This window comes from Ailuropoda melanoleuca, chromosome 6, assembly GCF_002007445.2.
Source record: "Ailuropoda melanoleuca isolate Jingjing chromosome 6, ASM200744v2, whole genome shotgun sequence".
In the NCBI taxonomy this organism is placed as follows: Eukaryota; Metazoa; Chordata; class Mammalia; order Carnivora; family Ursidae; genus Ailuropoda; species Ailuropoda melanoleuca.
Window position 1 is genome coordinate 12,315,891 of NC_048223.1, and position 18,983 is coordinate 12,334,873.

Genomic DNA, 18,983 nt, shown 5'->3' on the forward strand with positions numbered 1-18,983 from the left:
ATGGTTAGATTGAGTCTTTATACAAAAGTCTTGCCCTCATGGTTCAGGAAAGATGTGCCTAGCAGAATCCAAGACTGCATTCCTAAACAGAATATTTGATTTTCTGTCTGCAACATTTAAGAGTGCCTTTTCAAGATCAAGTGTGCCACCTGTCATCATTCAGTCAAATGTTTTGTCATTGCTATAAGTTCCCATCCTGTCTTGGATCCAAGAGCTTCAGAGCAGTGTGATTTGGCTGGCAACAAAATTCTTACTGCTTTTATTTATTTTATTTTATGTTTTAAAGATTTTATTTATTTGTCAGAAAAAGAGCACAGCTGGGGGGAGGGACAGGCAGAGGGAGCAGGCTCCCCCTGAGCAGGGAGCCTGATGCGCTTGACTCGATCCCAGGACCCTGCCTGAGCGAAAGCAGATGCTTAATCCACTGAGCCACCCAGGCATCCCTCTTACTGATTTTAAAAAAGCTTCCCTCCCTTCCCCCCTCACTTTGTCAGTATTTCTTTCTGTATAACAGGTGACTGTAGACATACTTAAGGTGGTCAATGAAGTTATCTGGGCCATTTGGAAAGGAATAGCTGATGAAAAGTATGTTACAGTGTTTAAAAGTGATTGCTTGAGGAAAGGCTTTAGAGTCAGTAACGTAAGTGAACCTAGAAAACTTCCTACTTAAGAACTCTGCTTTTTTTGAGTATTTTAAGATAACCAGTTAGTACTGTTTTCTTACGTTTCTTTAGTAATGATTTTAAGAAACTCTCATGGAATATAATGATTCCATTTTAGCAAGTAGTTTTGTCATTCTTTTCCTCCCATTGCCTTAGAACTTTAATACGATTTTCTGGTAGCTTTTTATTTTCTAGTTTTGATATGGGTCCATTTGTTGGGAGGCAAATTTAGGTTGTTGTGGAAACATATTTAATTAGTATATAGGAATGTATCTTTTATGATCTTTTTGTTTTATATTGCTTGCATTATCAGCAAAAGCAGAAAACTGCTTCCTGTCTTTTGTAGGATGCCACATATTTTACATCTGATGGGTTCTGTACTATTTTTATTTTTCTCTTTCATTATTTTGGTAAAACTGGTTGAGAGATTATTACAAAGGTTGATCTCCTCCCCCAGATATTTTTCCATATATCAGTATATGTATTGTAACTTTTTAAGTATTGTAAGATTTGTGTGTCCTTTCGGATTCCTTGAGTGTAATACTCTAATTGCCAAGAATGCTTCTTGGAGAAATATTATGATGGTTTTAATCATTAACCATGGCCGCCTGTGTGCATTTTTTACTTTCTTTTTTTTTTTTTAAAGATTTTATTTATTTATTTGACAGAGATAGAGACAGCCAGAGAGAGAGGGAACACAAGCAGGGGGAGTGGGAGAGGAAGAAGCAGGCTCATAGCAGAGGAGCCTGATGTGGGGCTCGATCCCATAACGCCGGGATCATGCCCTGAGCTGAAGGCAGACGCTTAACCGCTGTGCCACCCAGGCACCCCCATTTTTTACTTTCTGATAGTGGTGTTTCAGGATGTTGCTCATGTGAGTCTTGGCTATTTTTTCCTGATCCTCCTCAAGTGTCATCTCAGATACGACTTAAGATTTATGTAAAATTACTTGCATTATTTGAGGTTATTGATGAGGTAATCTTTGTGCTGTAATAGAAGCATTTCTAGAAGTGGGAATTCTGGAGAGGGGATGGTGGTAAATACAGAATATTTTGGTTCTGATAAATGCTCTTTTTGTGCATATGCCATTTTACTTATAAGATCCATTTTTGTCAAATGCCAGAATTAAGCCATTGAGATAGTTTAATTTCTTAAACCATTTTCCATTTTTTAATTATTTTCGTTTTACTGAAATTACTTTCATTGGGATCATTTCTTTTTCATATAAACTCTAAAATGAGGATTAATGATTCTTCAGTTCCTTTGTTGTTACTCATGTCTTATTTGTCTGTGTTACCTTCTAACCTGTTGTAGTTTTTGCCGTTGTAGATTTTATTTTATAATCATTATTACTGCCAGTTCCAGTGTTCCCAGGATCATTTTTCAGTCCTTAACAAATTTTGCTAAACATTTGAGTCTTACCAGATTTACTTTTTCTTGTGTCCCCTCTCCAGACCCCTACACTTAATTTCCCCCAATAATCTGGTGACAATATTAGTGGAGTTAAATGCTGTCACAGTTAAAATGGAGAAGCAGAAAGATCTTTCTCTGGACATGAGTAAGATCTGATTTACTTGGTAGTCTACATGTCAACCTAAGATGTATAGTATGGCCACTTTTACCATTGGTATTTTGAAGTGAATGGATTGCCAGTGCTTTTTAAAAAATTGGAATCAATTATATATTTTAGAGTTTACTAAGAGAGTAATGATATTCTTGTTTGCTTCTGCTAAGAAGTGTGTTTTCCTTGAATGGAGAAGGGCAAGCTGATTTGAGACCTAGTTATAGTTGTTTGCTTATTTGTTTTGGTGCTGTGGGTCTTTCTTTTAAACTTAAGCTGCTCTGTAAATCTTAATGCCGTCAGTGGTTCTTGTCAGTGGTAGGGATAAAATGCATGGCAGCCAATCCAGTGCTAGTTTTGGTATACTAATACTCTAATGATTTGAATGATCTATGTTAAATCCATATAATAATGGGGAAGTTTTATGGCTAAAAAGCAGTTTTATTCAGGAAAGTATAATTTATAAAATATGTCTTGATGGGCGAATTAAAGCCCTTTTCTAGTGCTTTAAAAGTTAAAGCTAAATATGGTTTAAAAATTATTTAAATGTTGATTTAGGTGTGATAATGGCATTGTGGGTTACAGAAGAAAATGTACTTTGTAATGATCTATACTGATGTATATAAAGAGAGGTGAATTAATGATGTCTGAGACCTGTTTGAAATACTTAATAAAAGAGTAGATGAAGCAAATGTAGCAAAATCTTGATAATTACTGAATCTGGGTGATCCATATATATGGAGGGTAATTATACTATTTTTGATTTTGTCTGTTTGAAAATTTTATTATAATAAAAAGTTTCACAAAATTAACATTCAGAAATTTGATGTTAAGTATCTTAGTAAATTAATTACCAGCATTTATGTATTCCCAGAATTGCCATTGTGGTGATCTAAAACTAAGACTTGGTCTCAAATTATAATTGGCTGATTGGGGATGGGAAAAGCTTAATACGAGGGAGAACAGATAAGGAATCAGTAACTTTTTTTAGGTGAGGAGTAAAAATGAGTAGTTGTTATTAGTCTTTTTGGGTCAGTATAGCATCATTTAATATTGTTTAAATAAGGCATGTAATATCAAATTCATTTAGTTACAAGACAACTTGTATTATGTAAAGGAAGAAATTCCTGTGACACATTGCAGGCTAAGGATTCAAGGCAATGCTGTGAGAAATTATTTTGTTATAAATTATACATTATTATTTTTTAAAGATTTTATTTATTTGAGAGCACAGAGGGAGAGGGAAAAGCAGACTCCCTGCTGAGCGGAGAGCCTGACACAGGGCTCAATCCCAGGACCTTGAGATCATGACCTGAGCCAAAGGCAGATGCTGAACTGACTGAGCCACTCAGGCACCCGTCAAACCATACATTTTTAAAATCTGGGATGCTTGTCCCCCCCTTCCCCCCAGAGCCCGCCAGGGGTGAGGGGGAGGGTGTTGGTGGTCAGGGAGAGAGAGAATCCCAAGTAGGTTCCACACCCAGTGGGGAGCCCCTTGCGGGGCTTGATCCCAGAACCCCGAATAATGACCCCAGCAGAAATCAAGAGCTGTTTACCCAACCGACTCAGCCACCCAGGTGCCCCAAGATGTGTTTTTTTGAATAAGTTTTTTTTGTACTTGGATGTGAAACTATATGGAATATGATCTAAGATAAAATTAATTAAACTTCTCCCCAAATACTCCCCAGTTTTTACAGTACAGTCTGCCAGTGAGTGACAGACGCGTTTCCCCTTGACTCAGATTGCCCATCCATTTTATTTTCTAGGATAAGGTGTATTTTTACAATTCTAAAAGTGTTATGTAACATTTCTTAATTTTGCAGGGAGGAGTTTCTTTAGCGGCATACAGTAGATACATGGCTGACACTTACCTAGCTCTAAGAAACCCCTGAATCTTTTACTTTCTCCCTCCTATCACTGGAACTGCCTTTGTTGTGAGGTGTAAAGAGAACCCTTTGGGAAGCCTTTCAGGATTAAGATGGTTAGCTGAGTGCATAAAACGAGTTCGGTATAGGCATCTCTAATGGTGGGTTAAAGTTTCAAATATTTGTGTTGGGGAATGGTTGGGCAGTCCAATAGGTAATGAGGTCAGGTGATGGAAATTCTTAAGAACTCAGTAGTGGTGGAGTCATGAATCAGTGAGAGTTTTTGATGTGTGTTGTGCTGGGAGATATGCATATTTAAGGTGAAAACATAAATTCATACTGAAAAATCCAATTGAAATACAGAACTACAGGATTTTTTGCTTAACATTTTCTATCTTCTGATTTCTTTCTTCCTACTAAAAAAAAAATCCAGATTCTCCAGGACACAACATTTACTTTATCCCACAGTAGACATTTTAACACCTTCATAGTAACTGTCAACACTACCACCACCAATGTGATTGCTGAAGAACGAAACTAGGATGCTAGAATCAGTTTTCTGTGTTACAAAGTCATTCAAAATAGTTAATTTCTGAATGGTTATAACATCAATTTGATATAAAATTAAAGTTACTTGTTTTGCTTTTCATTTTTAGGGGTTTCTTTCTTTCTGAACAAACAAACAAATAAAGATTTTATTTATTTGAGAGAGAGAGCACAAGCAAGGGAGAGGCAGAGGGAGAAGCAGGCTCCCATGACCCGAGCCGAAGGAACATGCCCAACCAACTGAGCCACCCAGGTGTCCCTAGGGGTTTATTTTAAAACTTTAGTTAGCTGTATACTTATGTAAAATGTTTATTACATCGTTTGAGAGTTAAAAGCTACAAAACAAATTAAACCCAGAATAGTCAGTCTGGTCCTTTTCTTTTTTACTTTGTTCAGTCTCTCCTTCCCAATATGTAAAGTATTTCTTTAACCTTATGTTTTATTATTTTAAATGCATACATATGTATCTATATATTCATACCTCCTTCATCCTGCCTTAACTAAAGTCAAGGGTACTCCAAGAATTCCTGTATTAGGTAGAAGGTTGGATTTCATAACTACTGGTGCATAAGGTGGTTTTTTTGTTTTTGTTTTTTGTTTGTTTTTTTAAAAGATTTTAGAGTTGTACAACCATCACCCTGATACGGTATTAGAACATTTTCATCACTGCTAAAAGTTCTATTTGCCCACTTAGAGTTAATCCCTGCTCCTGGTCCCAGCCCTAGGCAACAACTAGTTCTGCTTTTCTGCCATTTCTAGGCATTTTATATAAATGAAATAATCCAGTAATGTACTCTTCTGCATCTGGCTTCTTTTGCTTAGCAGCTTTTGAAGTTAATCATATTGTAGCATGTACTAATAGTTCTTTTAATTGCAGAACAGTATTCCATTGTATGTACTACATTTTGTTTCTCTTTTCACTGGTTGATGGACATTTGGATTGTTTCCAGTTTATGTGTGTTGTGAATAATGCAGCTATGCATATTTCACATACGTTTATATGGACGTATATTTTCGTTTCTCTGAGAGATGAAAGCTCCTGTTCCTAGGAGCAGAATTGCTGGTTTGTATGGTAAATGTATGTTTAACTTTTTAAGAAACTACCAAACTGTTTTCTAGCGTGATCTTTGCTTTTACATTCTCACCAGTAATACAGAAGGGTTCCAGTTTCTCCACATCTTTGCCCACTGTTGGTATACTGTCTGTCCATTTTGAATTTCTCCATTCTAATAGGTGTGTAAGCAGTGTGGTAAGGTTTTACTTAATGATATTGAGCATATTTTCATGTCTTTTCAAAGACACTCAGTCTTTGTGGTGAAATGTTTATTCAAATCTTTTGCCCACTTTTAAAATTGAGTTGTCTTTTTATTGATTTGTAGGAAGTGTTCTTGATATGTCATGTTGTAAGCCCTTTATCAGATACATGATTTGCAAATACTTTTTCCCAGACTGGATTATCCATCCATTCCTTCCTTCCTTCTCCCTCCCTCCCTCCCTCCTTCCCTCCCTCCCTCCCTTCCTTCCTTCCTTCCTTCCTTCCTTCCTCCCGATTTTATTTATTTGATAGAGCAGAGGGGAAGGGGGAGGGAGAAGCAGACTCCCCACTGAGCAGAGAGCCTGCTGTGGGGCTTGATGCCAGGACCCTGGGATCATGACCTGAGCTGAAGGCAGATGCTTAATGGACAGAGCCATCCAGGCACCCCTATCTTTTTATTTTCTTAATGGTGTCTTTTGAAGCACACATTTTTTATTTTGTGGAAATGCATTTTATAACTTTTTCCCTTTGTAGATTGTGCATTGGTGTCACATCTAACACTTTCCCCAGCCCAAAATCATGATTTTCTTCTGTGTTTTTCTTCTAGAATTTTAGGTTTTACATTTTAGGTGTCTGTGATGCATTTTGAGTTAATGTTTGTGCATGTTGTGAGGTAAGGATCTAAGTAGTTGTTGGTTTTTTTGTTTGTTTTTGTTTTTTGGCTTTTGGATATCAAATGGTCCCACATGATGTGCGGAAAATACTGTTGAATTATCTGGGGACTTGTCACACAGATCAGTAGACCATAAATGTAAGAATTTCTTTCTGGACTCTGCTCTCTTCCATTGATTGATATGCTTATTCTTTTGCCATTGTCACATTGTTTTGATTACTATAGCTTTAAAGAAGATTTTGAAATTTGGTAGTGTAAGTCCTCCAAGTTTGCACTTTTAAAAAATTGTTCTGGCTATACTAGGTCCTCTGATTCCATAAGAATTTTAGAATCAGTGTGTCAGTTTCTTTAAAAAGACATCTGGATTCTTATAAAGATTTCATTGAGTCAGAGCAACTTGGGGTAAATTGTTCTTGTTTATGGTCTGTTTCACCTGGGCTAGTAAGAACCTCAGGCTAGTAAGAACTGTGCTGTTTGCCTTCTCCAGCTGGCTAGCCTCTGAGAAGTCACTTTCAGTGATCATGTTTCTGGGGCCCTGCATCATCCTCTGCACTAAATGGAGTGAGCCTCCTTCTGTCACGGCAGCTTCTGGTCCTCAGGGTAACACTGATGGAACTGAATGGAAGGGGAGAACTGGGCAGCCCCAGACTAGAACACTACAGATTCTCACTGTTGTTACCTGAAATTGAGCAGTTTTTGAAACATATAAATGCTTCTCCAGTGGTTTTATGTCTTTGGTTGTGAAAATGACTCGTTTTATCAAAAATTTTCAGGTTTCTAGTTGCTTTTAAGGGAGAGGATTTGCTGATTTCACTTGGCTGTAGCCCGAAGTATCTTCTTTCCTGTGCCTGAGTCTTAATTACATAATTTTGTATGAGAAACAGGTGCTACTTTGAGTTTATTACTGTTTTCCTGAATTGGGAACCAAGAACAGTTGCTTCTTTGTGGAGTAGGATGGAAATAGTGACTGGGTCTAGTTGTTTTCTCTTTCCCTGGTACATAATCTACACAGGTCATTTATAATTTGGGAGACCACTTTCACTTTTATATGATATTGCTGCATTTAGGATACTTGTGGTTTGTGACTAGGGTCATTTTGTATTTTGTCAGAAGAATTTGAGTCTGGTGGTATGCCCCCCTTTTTCCCTTTTGATATATTTAAACATAATTCTTTTTTGTCATTGCATTTTGATTTTCTGTAGGAGAATTTGAGTATAATGTATTACTCCCTTTTTTCTTTTGATAAATGAACATAGTTCTTTTTCATCATAACATTTCAATCTTCTCAGTTTTAGATTAGTATATATAATAAAATGGTTTGAAATTACTTTTTTTTCGGTGAAGATGCCTTTGTACTGATTAATACCCTTAAACTGTGTTTAATGAGGGTAGGGACTAAGTGTGTCTCTTCCTCATACATTTTTCCCAGTGTTTAATACAAAATAAACAGTATGATTTTGTCAGTACATTGTAGCATTACCATGTTGTGTTAGGTTCAGGTTCCAAGGGTTTTAAGCCAAGTTTGTGCTTTTGGTGACTGATCTTCACACTCTTTATAGCCTTTGGAGAAGAGGATAAGAAAGTGGAGCAGAACATACGGTTTGGGAGAGAAATACAGACTCAAGGAAGATTCTGGTTTGAGATAAAGGAATGGGGAATATGGCTTGGAAGTGAAGTGCGCTATTGAGTATTTTTCCATTTCCTGTAAGATACATTTTTTGTTATCGGGTCTGGTGAGTGTAACACATCTCAATTTTAATAGATTACTTATAATCTCATCTTAACTTCAGTGTATGAAATCATAAATTTATTTTACTAAAATCTTTGCTTTCCTCCTTTTTCCCTCTTAGGACATTTGCTACAAGATCCTATTGCACCCACCAACTCCACCTGCCAACATTATGTCTGCAAACCTTGTAAAGGCAAGAAAATGATGATGAAACCTTCATGTAGCTGGTGCAAAGACTATGAGCAATTTGAGGAAAACAAGCAGTTAAGCATCCTAGTGAACTGCTACAAAAAACTATGCGAATATATCACACAGACTACATTGGCACGGGATATAATAGAAGCAGTCGACTGTTCTTCTGATATTTTGGCTTTGCTTAATGATGGATCATTGTTTTGTGAGGAGACAGAAAAACCCTCAGATTCATCCTTTACTTTGTGTTTAACACATTCCCCTTTACCTTCAACCTCAGAACCCACAGCTGATCCTCAAGCTAGTTTATCTCCGATATCTGAAAGCACCCTCAGCATTGCTATTGGCAGTTCTGTTATCAATGGTTTGCCGACTTATAATGGGCTTTCAATAGATAGATTTGGTATAAATATTCCTTCACCCGAACATTCAAACACAATTGATGTATGTAACACTGTTGACATAAAAACTGAGGATCTGTCTGACAGCCTGCCACCTGTCTGTGACACAGTAGCCACTGACTTATGCTCCACAGGCATTGATATCTGCAGTTTCAGTGAAGATATAAAACCTGGTGACTCTCTATTACTGAGTGTTGAGGAAGTGCTCCGCAGCTTAGAAACTGTTTCAAATACAGAGGTTTGTTGCCCTAATTTGCAGCCCAACTTGGAAGCTACTGTATCCAATGGACCTTTTCTGCAGCTTTCTTCCCAGTCTCTTAGCCATAATGTTTTTATGTCCACCAGTCCTGCACTTCATGGGTTATCATGTACAGCAGCAACTCCGAAAGTAGCAAAATTGAATAGAAAACGATCCAGATCAGAAAGTGACAGTGAGAAAGTTCAGCCACTTCCAATTTCTACCATTATCCGAGGCCCAACGTTGGGGGCATCTGCCCCTGTGACAGTGAAACGGGAGAGCAAAATTTCTCTTCAACCTATAGCAACTGTTCCCAATGGAGGCACAACACCCAAAATCAGCAAAACTGTACTTTTATCTACTAAAAGCATGAAAAAGAGTCATGAACATGGATCCAAGAAATCTCACTCTAAAACCAAGCCAGGTATTCTTAAAAAAGACAAAACCGTAAAGGAAAAGATTCCTAGTCACCATTTTATGCCAGGAAGTCCTACCAAGACTGTGTATAAAAAACCCCAGGAAAAGAAAGGGTGTAAATGTGGGCGTGCTACTCAAAATCCAAGTGTTCTTACATGCCGCGGCCAACGCTGCCCTTGCTACTCTAACCGCAAAGCCTGCTTAGATTGCATATGTCGTGGCTGCCAAAACTCCTATATGGCCAATGGGGAGAAGAAGCTGGAGGCATTTGCTGTGCCAGAAAAGGCCTTGGAGCAGACCAGGCTCACTTTGGGCATTAATGTGACTAGCATTGCTGTGCGCAATGCTAGTACCAGCACCAGTGTAATTAATGTCACAGGGTCCCCAGTAACAACGTTTTTAGCTGCCAGTACACATGATGATAAAAGTTTGGATGAAGCTATAGACATGAGATTCGACTGTTAAATCAGTGGGTCTTTAAACCTACCTCTGGTAGGGAAATAGCTACAGTTTTACGGCAGCTATGGTTTTGTTGGTTTAACTTGCCGGAGCTCCTGCATATAGATCACTTGTATCAAGTGTTTTCATTGCTAAGTTATATGTGTTAGTGTCGGGGAAATAGTTTGCAGATAATGGAGGAGTAACCTTACAACTATATGTCCTTAGTTCTTACAGAACCTCATAGTTTGAGAACAAATGCTGATGCAACTGATTTATACAAAATGAACTTTGGCAAGGAAAATAACATTAACCTCATTGTTTATGGTCATGCTTTGTGCATAATCAAAGTTTATGATTAAATGTAAGGAAGTGGTATCTAGTCAGTCCATAAAGATTGTGCTAATTTTTTGTGAAAAAGTAGCCATTAGTTCAGGAGACTCAGTGCTGCCTTCAGATGCCATTGATGCTTCTCCTGTTGAAAAGCTGATGTGTCCAGCTCAACCTTTGTGCTGACATAATACCATTTCTGATCATGAAAATTGGCTACTGGTGTATGTAGCAGTTCTTAAATCAGCAGTATTATGAAAGAAAATTTGCCCCTCATTAGAATGTTGAAATCTGTCTTTTGAAAACTGAAATTCTGTCAAGATTGCAGATGTTTAGCTGTTTATGCTATAAAACCCTTCTGAGTTTGAGTAACTTTTATAGTTAATGTCCAACTCATTTCTAGGGGAAAAAATTCAAAGTCCTTCACTTTTAGCAGTGTTCTAATTAGATAAATGAAGTGGAGAAGAGCAGTTTTAGTCTGAAGGTAATTGAATTTAGACTATAGGATGTGACAGAATTTTTAAAAAATTAAAAAAATTTTTATTTAGAAATTGGGATTTATTTAAAATAATTTTGAAATAATGCCCCAAAACTTACCCAGGTTTATGCATTATATTTATTGCTGTTGGCCACTACTTTGATTTTGTTTGTTTCCTCTAATAGTTTCACAGACTTTATTTTGAATATGCTCCTTTTCTCTCTTTTGGGGTGCTATTCATTATGAAGGCTTCTTTATAGAGGCCAAATAAAAAATGCATTTTTATGAAGCCTGTGCATTTAGGTAGGTTTGAAGCTAGGAGGATTTTCTTTAGAATGCTCTTTTGCATGTAAAGCACAAACTATGTTTCAGTTTAAATGCATGTCTTCCCTTTAATTTTTATGGGGAAGACAAGTGAGTCACAAACATTCTGTTGAAGGGAAATCTAGTCAGTTGCTTGAAAGAGCACAGCCCAAATACAACAAGGACTGACTAGGTTGTAAAGAAATGACCTTATGATTTAAAAAAAGAATTGCTGCTTTGACAGTGCTTATTTAAAGAGAAATACTGCTGGAAAATTTCCAATTTCTACTACGTTCACCATCTCTCATGAGATCTGACATATCTTGAAGTTATGTTTTGATTTGGCACACAGCATGTTCAATGATGGTTACTCACCTAGTACAAGACATGGAGAAGAAACCTTTGGACACAGAGCAGATGACACCTCCTTCTGTTTTGTAGTGTATCCTGGTGTCATTTTCTGTGAATGTGGTCAGGTAGAATTGTTTTTGTTGTTGTTGGGCTTTTTTTTTTTTTTTTTTTTTTTTTTTTTTTTTTTTTTTTTTTTTTTTTTTTTTTTGTCTCTTTTGGTGGGGTGGGGGTGGGCTAAAGCCATAGGAAGAAAAATGTGATGTATGTGTCCAGTATGTACTATTTTGTTTTTGTTTTGCAAGAAGAGTTGAACTATTTTTGATAACAAGAGTAAATGGTGGAAAATGCTTCTTAGTTGTCTTGTCTTTATTTGCTTTCCAAGTTTTGGAATTTTATTTACTTCCTTTAAGTGTTAGCAGTGTCTTATGAAACATGTATTTGCCTAAAGTTTGTAACAGTTTTGTGTTGAACCCAGATGCCCTGCTATATAAACTTGTAAATCTGTTCTTTATTCACTAATAATCACTGCAAAAATGACTAGAAATGAGATTGTACACATGATTAGGATATATTTTGCAAATCTCCCCAACTTTCCTAATACTATGATCTTAAAATTTATAGAATACTTTATTGCTTCCCAAGTTTGATAATTTTAGTTTTGTGTTTTTTGATGCATGGGAGGTTGGCAATATAGACAAAGCGGAAATCATTAGTATGTGAGGGCCTTGATTGTTATGTAATATTGCCAATGATTAATTCAGGTTGTTTTTAGCACAAGTTTCTCTTTTTTATGCTGGTATTCTCACTGCCACATTTTTGGAAACCTGTATTACACCTTAAATCTATCAATAAATGTTAGTTTTCTAATTCTATGTTGTAGAATACTGAGGGGTTTGGGATAGTGTGCTCTGAATGGCCTATATTATATACATTTGGGGAAGAATAATTAATTACAGTGCCTTGATTTTTGCATTGTTTTTCTTTATACCATGAGTTAATTTAGGAATGCTGACCAATGGCTAAGTAGGGATGATTGAGGAATTCTTACTGCAGTAACCGGATTTACGTTATTAGGATTTGAAACCATCAGAACAATAACTTCTAATATGACACATTTTCATTTGTTCTTTTGCGTCTTTGTTAACATACATAATCAAGTGATAGTGTTAGAACTGGTGATTTTTCTGTTAGCTTCGTTAAGTCTACATTTCTGTGCAGAGTTACAATATGGTCCTAGGATAAAGAATTCCTTTTATTTTACTGTGTTCTTAGTATTCTTGAAACAACTCTATGGTGACCTTGCTGAAGAAAAGTAAAAGTTTTACAACAGATGAAAAATAAAAAATAAACTTAAAAAATTAAAAAATAAAATTTCCTTTCCCATATCATAGGTAACAAATATGTTTTAGAAAATACTAAGTTAGTGTTGGAATCTAATACTTGGATGATATTTTTTTTCCCTCCTTTCTAAAAAATTAAGTTTTAGGTGCCAAAATAACAATCAATTACACATTCTTTTAAGAGAATATTTATAATGCTAAAAGTATATAAAGCTAAAGTCCCTTTTGATCCCTGTGAACCTCTCATTCCTAATATCTAGTCCTCTTCCTTATCCCCCCAAAGGAAATCACTTCTCAGTTATGAGGTGGTGTTACCCCTTTAGGTATTCCTTTATGATTTTCCCAGAGGTTCAAAGAGTTATTCTTTGAAACTCAAGTTTGTTTATAATGTTACTCTTACAAACATAAAAATGAGGTGCAAGTGTGAATAAAGCCAAAAGTGTAGTGATTATCTTAGTGAATGTGGTTCATATTTGACAACTTGTCTCTTTATTTAGTTTTGCAAAAAGGGAAAAACAAAAACAAGTTAAATCATGCAGGTTTCTCCACCCAAACACACTTTTGTAACATTTCCAAAAGTTGAGCAAATGACTTACGTCATTTGATCAATCTGGAATTTTATAAACACTATGAATCGTACACAATGACATAGATAAGATGCAGGGAAAATACACAGAATTTCATTAATTTGATTACTGTGGCAATTAATGTTTTGCTATGAAACTCATTTTTCATTGAATAGTATTAAGACCATGATAACCCTCAATTTAATTTTTATTAAGCAGCCTGGGATATTGTAAAAACTTGAAATTTCCAGTTGGGCAGTAATGATTTTATTCAGTGAAATCTTTACCAGAAAGTCAAATATATACTGTCCTAGTTCCTCGGAATTCACATTTCTTGCATTCAACTCTTAAGAACACACTTATGTCTGAAAATATAATACTTCGGGTACCCTAAATTAAAATAGCTTTATCTTAAATGGAATGATCTTGGTAGCTGTAACTTTTTATAATAATTACAGACTTTTGAAACCAAATACCAAAGTAAAAGCAAGAGGATTTCAGTAAGGAGACACAAGGTAAAAAGGTAAAAGCCAAATAGTATTAAAAAAATCCAAATGTATGTTGGAAAACTAAAATTTTTAACTTTTTGCTGATGAGTCTTAGAAATAGTTTAGATCATTATGGATAATAAAACCTTTAAACCATATCTGGCTTCTAAAAGTATTACCTTTTTAATATTTTATCTGAAATTTTTAAAAAGTAATTGCTTTCTCTCCCTGGTAAAGGATGGGTGGAATAGATGGTAAATTTCACATATTACAAATAATTTTAATCCTAATTTACTAATGTGTTTAGGTTATTACATATGTTTCCTAAGAATTTAGTCATTTTTAAGCTTTTAGTATGTTGAACTATTAGATGCCAAGTTTTAATATTTATCATTTTCTGTAACCATTAAATGGAGGATTAATTCTGATCATGAAAGTAAAATAACAGGCAACAGAGGATACTAAAAAAAACTGCTATTACTGTACCAGTTGATGGTACATTTCCTAAATTGCACTTACCTCTACTTTTTGCCTACCATAGCCCAAGGTTTGATTATTTCGTTTTTTGACTTTCACATTGGTAAGGGGGAACCAAAGCAGGGTGGCAAGGGACACTATTCTGACATTTAGGACTTGGGGTTAAAGCACAAAACCCAGGGGAAAAGGTGATGACTTTGACACGGATGTTAAAGTTTCTTGGGGGTTTCTTTTGCTTACATTAGAAATGTCTATCCTTTTTCAGTTTATTTTCAGTTTTATCTTTAAGGATATTGTAGGATTTGGCTGCACTGTGGCTTGCTGAAAAAATGTAGAATTCTGTAATGAACACATCTACCACTATAGTACAGATGAAACAGGTTTCCTTTTATGGGTGCCATCACTGTTTTCTTTCATTTTTGTGATAAATATTGAGGTGATGGAACATTTGAAATAGTTGTTCATTTTCAATATGAAGGGATAATACTTAGATTGAGGCCTTTACTGTTGGCTTAGTCTAATATTCAGCGATGAAAGGAATACATCTAGTAAGAATTTTCGTATGTCACCAAGTCTTCAAATAGGCCTTCTAATAGGAAGTACAGATGGGGTATCAACTAATTTGGAATTTAATAAGTCATTCAGTAATTCTTCACATATGTTAGATAAAAGGAAACTTTTTTTTCAAGTATAAGTCAAATTCTGTACTTAGAAGTTTTTTCATCATTATTTTATATAAGATCCACAGTCAGGATGGGGACAGATTATTCAGAATTTGCCAGCAAGGTTTGGAAGGCCCAGTGGTTACAATACCTGAGGATGTAAAGTGACTAGCAGTTTGGCAGGTCATTGTGAAATTACATTAAACCAAGTAAGTTCAAGATCTTTGTACTCCAGTACACATATTTAAAAAGTCTCTGAGATGTTTTGGCAGTGCTTTTATTACCAGGGGTAAGTCACTTCTGGAGGCTCTTAACTGCTTTTTTAAGTTCCAGAATGTTTTTGACTCAAGTTTTCTGCAAGTGAAGGTTTCTTCTGGGCTCCAAAGGAGCCCTGAGGGGCCTCAGGATGCCGGACAACAGAGGCAACTCCTGCTTTTGTGCAGAGAACTGCACTTGGCACTGTCCCCAAGAGATCCTTGGTACATTCAGGGGTGAAGAGTGCTGATTCACAGACTTTAGAAGGTGGTGTATATCACTGTATTGGAGGAAAAGCTCCGTAAGAGGTTTGAGGCAAATCGGAGGAGTCCCTCAAATTGAGTATGTGTATCCAGACCTATTGCTTAAAAATGTTTTGAAGTTCTAGTGCAGATACACACTTGCAGAAATCAAAGCCTTTAAAAAGCAGTATGCAAACTGGAGCATCTCCACAAGAAAAAGACATTTAAAATACGTATCTCTCATGTAGACATTGGCAGCTACTCTTCGTCCACTGACTGAAGCTTTCCACATTTCTCTGAAAGGCTTGAGGTTACTATTTTACTTTTATTGCCTTTGTTTCCAATTTCAGAGGGAGAGACAGGTTCCTCTGTTTCATAATCTTCAAAGGAGCTGAAAGAACAAACAAAAGTGAGTTACTGATTTTTTTTTTAATGTCAATGTTTGGATAGGAGGCAATATGGCAAACGGGACTGAAGACACCAGCCTGCAAAAAAGTAGCCTCAGTTGCTAAATGACAGCTATAAACAACTAAGCCACACTGGAGGAGAAAATGCTTCCATCTAGAACAGAAAACCTATTCTCCCTGTTCCTTAAAGCTCAAGTTCATGTTAGAATTTGTTGAAAATGTGCTGTATCTAGTTTCCCCTAGGAGGGTTGGTGAGAATGAGAGCATATTATGGGTGGGGCTAGATTGGGGAGGGTGTGAGGTCCGTAAAGTACAAGCTTTATATGAATGCCTTCGTTGAAGTGGCTTCCATGCAGAGTGGGAATGGGGAACATTCTCACCACAAGTTGCCGTATAGCTTCCATGGTTTCCAATTAGTACATTTAGATGGACAAGTATATACACAGAGCAGATTAAAGCCATGGATTTCCTTCCTTCCATTCTTTACAGAACTTCCCAGTATATTTCCTTTGCTTATTCCCCTTAGAAGTTATTGATAACCCCTGTGTTCCATTATCTTCCAGGCTATCCCTGAGGGTGGACTTAGGGACAACAAAATATTTTATCTAGTGGGAATGATGGCTGCTTGAAATATTAAATTGATAAGTATGCTGAGGCTACATCTGGGCCCAGAAAAATACACATGATAATTACCAACATCTGTTACAGTATTTGGTATCACCGGCTTAAACTTTTCACCCTTTGTGAGGACTTTACACAGTATCTGTGCAGAAATTTCTGGACATATAGTCCCTTCATCAAAAAGATACCTCTGGCTAATGACAAATATATTGAGGCGGGTATGCCCAGTAGTAGAGGTAATACCTATTCAACTTTCTAAGGCCTTTTTAAATAGAGGGTAGAGAATGTTAAAAAAGCCTATCTGATGTTTGGAAAACTTACTCTTGAGTACCAGTTTTTGATCCTGTCAAAAATTATTTACAACTTCATTTTGCAGAAATATTCCACTCAATTTCTGTTTCCACTCTTCCCCCATATCCTTGAGGCCTCAATGTAACGCGTCTGCTGGATAAGGAGGCACTAGGGAGGGTACTGCTTTAATGGAAGTGAGTCAAGGTTGATGGTTGAGCCTCCATTTCTGGAACAAAGTTCTCAAAAAGTTCTAGCATTGCAGTATCAGATACTGTGACTGCTTATTTCCTGTCAAGAGTGGAAGACATTTTCTTCCTCTTGGTGCCCAGACTTACTGTCTGAGCTCTCAGGGTCTTAAACATCTCAGTGCAGATCTGCGAATAAGTTAGGCCTGAACTGAGACTCATTCAGTAAATATGTGAGCTCCTGTTCTAACCATGAGCCAAATGCTAGGAACATACAGACCTTGTATCCTAATAGAGGCCATCTAGAATAATGGTAAAGTGTTTTACAGCCTTAGAGCATGGGCTTTGGAAAAGTCAGGTTCCAGTCTCAGTTTGATCGCTTCATGTGATTTTGGGCACGTTACTTATCCCTGTGCATCAGTTTCCTCAACTAATGAGTTAATAGCAGTTCCTACCCCTCATAAGGGTCAAGTGGAGATTAAATCATAAACTCTTGGAAATTGTTAGGTATTATTCTCATGACAGAGAAGTGCTGGGGCTTATTGGAATAGGATGGTGATCCTGTATTGGGGGCAGGGTCATATTTTGTGTGTCGTTTGTGAATAAAATTTTTACAAAAGACTTTTTTCCCACTGTGGCCTCATACCAAAAATGGTATTTCTAGTAATGGATTTGATCCAAAATAGTACATAAAGATATTCCAATACTCTGTGGGTTGGTTATAGTGGAATGCCACCCTCATTTCTTTAGTACTTTTAAGGCAACAAGAGCAGTACTGTGCACAGAGACTTTGGAGGAATCTTCTGGATTGAGGGAGTTCATTCAGAACCTTTTATCAGTGTCTTGGAGACTTCTCCTACTCTATCTCAGTGTTAAATGGGGGTGATTTTTCCCTCCTGGGGACATTTGGCAATGCCTGGATGCATATTTGATTGTCACAACTGAGTAGGTCTCCTGGCATCTAGTGGGTAGAGTTCAGGGATGCTGCTAATCGTCCTACAATGTGCTAGACAACACCACACAACAGAATTATCCAGCTTAAAGCATCAGTGCTGTTGAGAAACCCTGCTCTAACTCTTGCCCCTTCTATGTCAGTGCATCCTAGGATTCTGGATTAAGCTGTTCTTGTTTTGTACTTTTTTTTTTTTTTAAGATTTTATTCATTTATTTGACAGCGAGAGGGAACACAAGCAGGGGGAGTGGGAGAGGAAGAAGCAGGCTCCCAGTAGGGAGCCCTCATGCGGGGCTCAATCCCAGGACTTTGGGATCGTGACCTGAGCTGAAGGCAGACGCCTAACGACTGTGCCACCCAGGCCCCCCTCTTATTTTGTACTTTTCTGGACAGTCTTTCTTAAGGCTTTATTCACCACTTTTTTACCTGTGGTTTCTAAATGTACACGTCCAGCCTCAGCTTCTTTCTAACCTGGAGACTGCCATGTATCCAACTGCTACTCTACTCTGTGGCTCTTCCATTATGGCAATATATATACAAAGCTGAACTCATCTTCCCACATATCTGGCTCTACCATAATCTACCCACTTATAGCGAGAAATCCAGTGATCCCAAGTTTCTCTTCCTTTGCCCTCCCTTCTTCCAATCCAGTCAGTCTTTTCTACCATTTAAAATAATGGACACAATCTTGCCTCTTCTCCCTATTGCCACTGATTTAGTTCAGGGCACTGTATTTTCAATGCTTGGATTATTGCAATAGTTTTCTAACAGCTGGTCTTCCTGCCTTCACTCTTGTCACATACCCTTTGCTATTGCCATACCAGGCTATTTACCTTGTCAAAATGGGTTATGGTCGTGGGACCTAATGCCACTGTACATGTTCTTTGGTGACCCTTACCCTTGGGTTAACTTGTGTTCATCTTTTAATCTGAGATGACATTTAAAAGTTTCCTGATTCCCAGTGCCTGAGTAACCATCTTTTTTTTTTTTTAAATTCATTTAAGTAATCTCTATATCCGATGTGGGGCTCAAACTAATGACCCTGAGATCCAAAGTCA

General features: G+C 36.9%; 2 protein-coding genes across 3 annotated transcripts in view; one reads left to right on the forward strand and one right to left on the reverse strand.

The window, feature by feature from the left end:
- The window catches only part of MSL2 (MSL complex subunit 2), a 32,942-nt gene extending 20,631 nt beyond the window's left edge, over positions 1–12,311 (forward strand). The window contains exon 2 of the mRNA XM_011231796.3: positions 8,413–12,311. Coding sequence (XP_011230098.1) covers positions 8,413–10,004 — 1,592 coding nt within the window. The 3' untranslated portion in view covers positions 10,005–12,311. The remainder of the gene's footprint in view (positions 1–8,412) is intronic.
- A 929-nt stretch (positions 12,312–13,240) lies between these two features.
- Positions 13,241–18,983, reverse strand: part of PPP2R3A (protein phosphatase 2 regulatory subunit B''alpha) — a 227,112-nt gene continuing 221,369 nt past the window's right edge. For both annotated transcript variants that reach the window (XM_034661962.1, XM_034661961.1), the window contains one exon: positions 13,241–15,860. In XM_034661962.1, the coding sequence (XP_034517853.1) occupies positions 15,728–15,860 (133 nt within the window). In that variant the 3' untranslated portion in view covers positions 13,241–15,727. The remainder of the gene's footprint in view (positions 15,861–18,983) is intronic.